Here is a 7,956-nt window from a genome sequence, read left to right on the forward strand (position 1 = left end):
AACACACCAGAATTCGATTGGTGTTGGGGTGGACCATGAGAAGTTGTTTCAAAGCTCTAGGCATCAATAGAAGCAGCTCTTATTTCTAAAGACCATCGAGCTTTTAGATGTTCGAGAGGCAACAGTTATGTATGAGCGGTACGCTGCCATTGCCGTCAAGGAGCAGCAGACTTAGACAAGCAGCAGCCACTCGCCGCCACATCCATTCATCAGCACCAGATGCATCACAACGCACTGCTCAGTTTAACAAATAAAGGTGGACTTACCACAGTTCTTGATTGATTGAGACCGTTAATTTTTTTTGAGGATCAATTGAGACCGTTAATTAAAATGTAACATTCTTAGATATCAAAGGAAGGACACAACATAGACATTGCACTGCCACACTCGGACAAAGAACATCCACATCACTGCCATAGTAATTAACCAAAACATAGACATGACGAATGCCAGGCGAAGCAATGTAGATAGTGTCATCCTGTAAGGCATGCCACTGAAATCCCAGTTGTCTTGAATTGAGAATGCTGATTTGATTACGGCTCCCCCAGATCTGAACAAACAAGACGAAAGTTTAGCTAAAAAGAGAAGATTTTTGGGTCCAATTTGTAAACATAGTTAAGAGCTTCCAAGCTTAAAGGAACGGATTATACACATTGGCTAGATATAATAGCAGAATAGCTAGCATTCCTTCAACCAGTAAGGTTAACCATTCATCGCAACCGGATTTGCGATATGCAACGTTTTGTGTGTTCAGCACTGAATTGCAATGCAGGTTGGAGCACATAGCCAGACAGAGGCATGCACACATAAAGAAACAAGCACTGAAAATCTTTGGTCATTCTAAACTGGTACTCCCTCCGTTCGGAATTACTTGTCGCAGAAATGGATGTATTTAGACGTATTTTAGTTCTAGATACATCCATTTCCGAGACAAGTAATTCCGAACGGAGGGAGTAGTTTAGTGTTTGCAGGACTTAGGATATTTTATTACCTAGCTTAAGTCACTTAAGGAAATATATCAGGGGTTCTAGCCACAATCGACAAATGATATATGTGAGCATGTAACTGATTTACATGACTGATTCAAATCACACAGAGTGAGAGCAGTGACTCAGGCAGTTATTTGTGAAGGCGGTAATTAGACTGAAATTCCTCAAAACAGCATCATCACAAGAAAAGAAAAAATGAATGTGAAGATGTACAAAACAAAAAACCTCCCTACATGGCTACATCCTTATATTTATGAGAAGAAAGTGGACATGTTGAGTCCTTCTTAACTGTAATTAATTTTCTAGATGTGAAAGTAAACACTCCAGAGGTACACTGGATCTATATTTGGATTAATTCTCCATTACATGGGCCATAGAACAATTCCGCGGAAATAAATGTTGTGATAATTATAGTGGAAGCTTGAGACTATGTGAAAGATATTTATTTTGTACGATTCTCTTAAAACAGGAATTGAAACAAACAGTGTTTGTAGGACTTCAGATTTTTATTACCTAGCTTAAGTCACTTAAGGAAATATATCATGGGTTCTAGCCACAATCAACAAATAATAGATGTGAAGCCTACAACTGATTTACAAGACAGATTCAAATCACACAGTGTGAGGGCACACTATTCTTTCTTTGTTATTCAGAGCAGTGACTCAGGCTGTTATTTGTGAACCCAGTAATTGGGCAGAGATTTTTTTCAAACAACATCATCGAAAGAAAATAAATAATGAATGTGAAGATGACCAAAAGAAAAAACCTCCCTACATCCTTATATTTACGAGAAGTGGACAAGGTGAGTCCTTAACTGCAATTAATTTCTAGAGGTGAAAGTAAACACTCCAAAGGTAAACTGCAGCTTTATTTGGATTACTTCTCCATTACCTTGGCCATAAAAGATAAAAACTATTCCACGAAAATACATGTTCTGATTTTATGACTCCTAAAATGATAGTGGAAGCTTGAGCTATGCAAAAGATATTTTCTTTTGTACGATTCTCTCAAAACAGCAACTGAAACAAACAGGATAACAGATCACAAATATGTTTACTTTCCCATGACTGAGCACAAAAACGTAACCACTACTAAACCGTGTTAACAAGAATGACGAATTGCAACACTGAACAATTAAGCATTAAGCTTTAAGGAACGAATTATAGGCATTATATTGAGCTAGATATAGAAGCAGAATAGCATTCATTCCATCAGTAAGGTTCACCTCAACCTGATTCGAAATATGCAGTGCTGTTGTGTGTTCAGCTTCAGCACTGTAATTTGCAATGCAGGTTGGAGCACATAACAAGACAGAGAAATGTACACAAAAAGAAACGAGCACTGAAAATCTTAGGTCATTCTAAACTGGTACCTTAGTGTTTATAGGACTTCAGATATTTTATTGCGTAGCTTAAGTCACCTAAGGAAATATATCAGGGGTTCTAGCCACAATCAACAAATAATAGAGGTGAAGCCTATAACTGATTTATGAGACTGATCCAAATCACACAGTGTGAGTGCAAACTGCTCTTTCTCTGTTATTCAGAGAAGTGAGGCAGGTTTCCAAAACAACATCAGCACAATAAAAGGAAAACTGAATGCGAAGATGACCAAAAGAAAAACTTACCTACATCCTTATATTTATGAGAAGAAGTGGACAAGATGAGTCCTTCTTAACAGTAATTAACTTTCTAGGGGTGAAACTAACCACAACAAAGGTAAAATGGATCTACACATGGATCACTTCTCCATTACCTCGGCTATAAAACTGTTCCACGAAAATATATGTTTTGATTTATGACTCCTAAAATGATACTGGAAGCTTGAGCTATGTGAAAGATATTTTCTCTCGTATGCTTCCTTTAAAACAGGAATTGAAACAAACAGGACAATAGATCACAAATATGTTCACTTTTCCATGATTGAGCAGAAAAAACTAATCACTACTAAATCGTGTAAACAAGAATGACCAATTGCAACTCTGAACAATTAAAGCATTAGACAATCCGTGTGAGACCTTCGAAGTGAAAGATATAACATAACTAGGATGCATTAAAAGTGTAAAACATATACCACTTCATATTGTCGGCGAGGACAGCGACGGCGGGAAGTGGGCATATATGCGCGTCCTGGACAAGGAATTCCCAAAAGGCTTCAGACAGACCCTCTCAAGCTGCAACTTCTTGACGTCCACCGAGATATACTCCAACTCTGGCATCTCCATAGACAAGCCGACAAACCGAGGGGCCTCAGAACATATCAGGAGCACATACGTCTCTGTTGCGGCTTTGATATAATTCAGGCCCTCAGAACCTAGAGAGAATGTCTTCACCATCTGCCACTGGCCTGAATTTTTGCCTTTGTTATGCCTAACTGTATAGCAGAGGTCAGGTTTGCCACCTGCAGTTCCATCACGGATACCAAACAGCCCAAGCCTGCCCTCCCCGGCCTCCACAATGGCCACCCCTAGAGTGCCCCAACTAGAGGATGGGAGCTCAGCAATGGAGAACTCCATGCTCTGGATGTTGAGCACAAGCAACTCTCTCCTCTTGATCAGGGTGGATTCCCAGTAGAAGCAGCCATAGGCGTGATGCCGCCTGAGATAAGTATGGTCCATCGGCGGCACTGGCATGGCCGACCAAAGCATGGGTGCCGCGGCCCGCCACTGCCCGGTGGTCGAAGAGAATACGAAGGGGGCCAGCTTAGTCTCGCAATGCACCATAGAGATCACCGTGAATGCCGTCCCTTCATCGTTCTCGCCGAGGGGAAGGAGGAGAGGCTCGTCGAAGGGCCTGCGTCGCACGGGCGGCGGGCGCTCCGCGGAGGCGACGAGGGCGTCGGGCACCGGGGGCAGCAGGACGTAGCGGCGGTGCAGGGGGTCGCACACCGCCAGCTCCCTGCAGATCGGGGGCCGCGCGTCCTGCCCGTGGTCGCGGCCGAGGAGGACGCGGCCGTCGCGGACGTCCATGGGGACCCAGCGGCAGTGGGAGGGGAGGAAGGAGAAGGAGAAGTCGGCGGCGCGGGCGAGCGCGCGGGCGGCGGGCGCGGAGGGGTGGGGCGGGAGCGCGGGCTGGAAGCCGTCGAGGTCGAGGAAGGCGAGGAGCCGCGGGGCGTGGAGGCGGCGGAAGCGGCGCAGGAAGGCGCCGTCGGTGGCGACGCGGCGGAAGGTCGGGCAGGCGGCCGAGGCGCGCGCGAGGTCCTCCGGCGCGGGCAGCCGGAGAAGGATCTCGGTGAGGAGGCCGCACGGGAGCTCCGTCAGCGTCGGGGCCATCTGGTAGCAGGCCGCCGCTGGCGTGGACTGGATCGGAAGTTGTCGTTGACGGGGGCGGAATCCCGTGAAAATCGGAGGAGATGGTGGGGTGGAAGGGGGAAAGGCGGCGGCTGTGTCCTGTGTGGGTGCTGCAGTCCAGTCCAGTCCTGGCCGAGTATTTGTGTGCCCAATGGCATAGTGGACTCCTTGGCTTCTCCTAGCCAATGTAACTAGTTCACGGCTGCTACACTGCCCAAGAGCCAAGAGCAGTAATTGCCGGCTTGTTCTTGGCTTCTCCTTTGCTTAATTAGGAGGGTGTTTGGTTAGGCTTAAATCACTACAGGTAAATCCCGGTTTCCCGTGTGTTAGCCTATAAGCCGAGTGCTTTTCTTCGGACACCCGGCTTATGCTCCTCTAAACCGAGTCTCGAGAAAAAAACACCTGGTAAATACGAGGACTCGGCTTATGGTCACCTATAAGCCGAGTTTCGCAAAAAAGCTCATGGCTTATATAACACACACGGCATCTATAGAAAAAGGAACCCGGCTTACAGCACACGGTCGGCAAAGACATCTGCCACGTGTCTGCAACGGCGGTGGTTGATGGCACCGTCACAGAGTAGCCTATAAGCCGTGCGTCCGAAGCAGGCACTCGGCTTATAGGACATATAAGACGTGTGTCCGAAGCATACACTCAGCTTATAGGACATATAAGTCGTGTGCCCGATGAAAGCACTAGGCTTAAATTTTTGCGGATTTTTTGCAACGCGTAACATTTGTGCAAAATTAGTTTAGAATGGTTTTCATTGCATTTATATTTACTACTTAATTAGTATTATTATTCTAACCTATTTTCTGCCGACTAGTTTTCATGGGTCTTATTTGTGAAATTCTTAATTTAATGCCACTTTGATATTTTTCATGACTTTTGCGACACCCTAGCGTACCCGCCACCATACTTCTAGACATCTAAGAAGCCGTCGGTCACAATCGTAGACACGCGAAGACCAATCCGCGTAGAGGGAACTGTTCAGATACTTCTGCATCACCAAAAATTATGAAAAGTTACCATCCGTCCTATATCACATGTGCCCACGCCGTGTAAGAAAATCATGATTTTATCGCGCTCCGAGTGTTCAGTAATATTCACGCCGCAGCGTTACCGCAGAATGTTTACTATACACTGTCATCGCTGTCTGTGAGGGGGGCCACACCCGGAAGCATGTGCTGCCTCCTCAGACATGCCACCACCACACCTTAAGGCATGTATGAGGGCCCCGCGCAATGATTCGGTGGCATTGCTACCCCCCAAGGCCCCCGTCCCGCCAAACCCTGGAACGGTTGAACAGGAGATCTAACCCTTTGACTTTCGCCGGACGGGCTTTGACTAATGGACCTCTCCACCCGGTTGTGGTAGGTCAGCCCATAGGAACACTTCGGAACAAGGTCCGGGCCAAACCCACCGCAAGATTCCCTCAGTGTCGACCCGACACGGCCGTTTCCCCCCTCCAGGTGCCGGCGGCAGCGCCGTCCGTGAAGGGGTCACACTCCGGAGACGCATGCCGGGTGTTGGCACCCGCCACCACACCTCTAGACGTGTAAGAGGCCCCGACACAAGATTTGGCGGCATGGCTTGTTGGGGAACGTAGCAGAAATTCAAAATTTTCTACGCATCACCAAGATCAATCTATGGAGATACTAGCAACGAGAGAGAGGGGAGTGCATCTTCATACCCTTGAAGATCGTGATGCGGAAGCGTTACAAGAACGCGGTCGATGGAGTCGTTCACGAAGAGATTCAGATCGCGGCCGAATCCGATCTAAGCACCGAAGAACAGTGCCTCCGCGTTCAACACACGTGCAGCCCGGTGACGTCTCCCGTGCCTTGATCCAGCAAGGAGAGAGGGAGAGGTTGGGGAAGACTCCGTCCAGCAGCAGCACAACGACGTGGTGGTGATGGAGGAACGTGGCACTCCAGCAGGGCTTCGCCAAGCACTGCGAGAGACGAGGAGGGAGAGGGGTAGGGCTGCGCCAGGGGAGAGGAAAACTCATGTCTTTGGCAGCCCCAAAACCCCCACTATATATAGGGTAAGGGGAGAGGGGGCCGCCCTCCTCCAGATCCCATCTAGAGGGGAGGGGCGGCGGCCAGGAGGGGTGGCTTGCCCCCCAAGCAAGGTGGAGGCGCCCCCCCCCCCTAGGGTTTTCAACCCTAGGCGTCTTGGGCCCTTGGGGAGGGGCGCACCAGCCCACTAGGGGCTGGTTTCCTCCCATGTTCAGCCCATCAAGCCCCCCGGGGTAGGTGGCCCCACCTGGTGGACCTCCGGACACCTTTCGGTGGTCCCGGTACAATACCGATAACCCCCGAAACTATTCTAGTGACTGAAACTGGACTTCCCATATATAGATCTTTACCTACGGACCATTCCGGAACTCCTCGTGATGTCTGGGATCTCATCCGGGACTCCGAACAACATTCGGTAACCACGTATATCTATTCCCTATAACCCTAGCGTCATCGAACCTTAAGTGTGTAGACCCTACGGGTTCGGGAATCATGCAGACATGACCGTGACATCTCTCTGGCCAATAACCAACAGCGGGATCTGGATACGCATGTTGGCTCGCACATGTTCCACGATGATCTCATCGGATGAACCACGATGAAAAGGATTCAATCAACCCCGTATATAATTCTCTTTGTCTATTGGTATGATACTTACCCGAGATTCGATCATCGTTATCCCGATACCTTGTTCAATCTCGTTACTGGCAAGTCTCTTTACTCGTTCCGTAACACATCATCCCGCGATCAACTCCTTGATCACATTGTGCACATCATGATGATGTCCTACCGAGTGGGCCCAGAGACACCTCTCCGTCACACGGAGTGACAAATCCCAGTCTTGATTCGTGCCAACCCAACAAACACTTTCGGAGATACCCGTAGTGCACCTTTATAGCCACCCAGTTACGTTGTGACGTTTGGTACACCCAAAGCACTCCTACAGTATCGGGAGTTGCACAATCTCATGGTCTAAGGAAAAGATACTTGACATTTAGAAAAGCTTTAACATACGAACTACAAGATCTTGTGCTAGGCTTAGGATTGGGTCTTGTCCATCACATCATTCTCCTAATGATGTGATCCCGTTATCAACGACATCCAATGTCCATGGTCAGGAAACCGTAACCATCTATTGATCAACGAGCTAGTCAACTAGAGGCTTACTAGGGACATGGTGTTGTCTATGTATCCACACATGTATCTGAGTTTCCTATCAATACAATTCTAGCATGGATAATAAACAATTGTCATAAACAAGGAAATATAATAATAACCATTTTATTATTGCCTCTAGGGCATATTTCCAACAGTCTCCCACTTGCACTAGAGTCAATAATCTAGTTCACATCACTATGTGATTGTAATGAATCAACGCCCATGGGGTTTGATCATATCTCGCTTGTGAGAGAGGTTATTGGATCTGAACCTTTCAGATCCGTGTGTGCTTTGCAAATCTCTATGTCATCTCCTAGATGCATCTACCACGCTCTATTTGGAGCTATTCCAAATAACTGTTCTACTATACGAATCCGGTTTACTACTCAGAATAATCCGGATTAGTGTCAAAGTTTGCATCGGTGTAACCCTTTACGACAAACTCTTTTACTACCTCCATAATCGAGAAAATTCCTTAGTCCACTAGTTACTAAGGATA

The 7,956-nt window shown here is 47.2% G+C and overlaps 1 protein-coding gene across 1 annotated transcript; it reads right to left on the minus strand.

Moving 5' to 3' along the window:
• Positions 1 to 242: 242 nt before the first annotated feature.
• LOC123160070 (uncharacterized) lies at positions 243 to 4,417 on the minus strand. Its single transcript, XM_044577891.1, has 2 exons — positions 3,063 to 4,417; positions 243 to 550 (listed from the first exon to the last, which is right to left on the minus strand). The coding sequence occupies exon 1, from the start codon at positions 4,258 to 4,260 to the stop codon at positions 3,067 to 3,069; it is 1,194 nt and encodes a 397-aa protein (XP_044433826.1). The 5' UTR covers positions 4,261 to 4,417; the 3' UTR covers positions 243 to 550; positions 3,063 to 3,066.
• Between the last annotated feature and the right edge of the window lie 3,539 nt (positions 4,418 to 7,956).

This window comes from Triticum aestivum, chromosome 7B, assembly GCF_018294505.1.
Source record: "Triticum aestivum cultivar Chinese Spring chromosome 7B, IWGSC CS RefSeq v2.1, whole genome shotgun sequence".
Classification (NCBI taxonomy): Eukaryota; Viridiplantae; Streptophyta; class Magnoliopsida; order Poales; family Poaceae; genus Triticum; species Triticum aestivum.

Bases quoted from the DNA above. Each gene is read 5' to 3' on its own strand.
- LOC123160070 (XM_044577891.1), bottom strand. From the start codon at position 4,260: ATGGCCCCGACGCTGACGGAGCTCCCGTGCGGCCTCCTCACCGAGATC.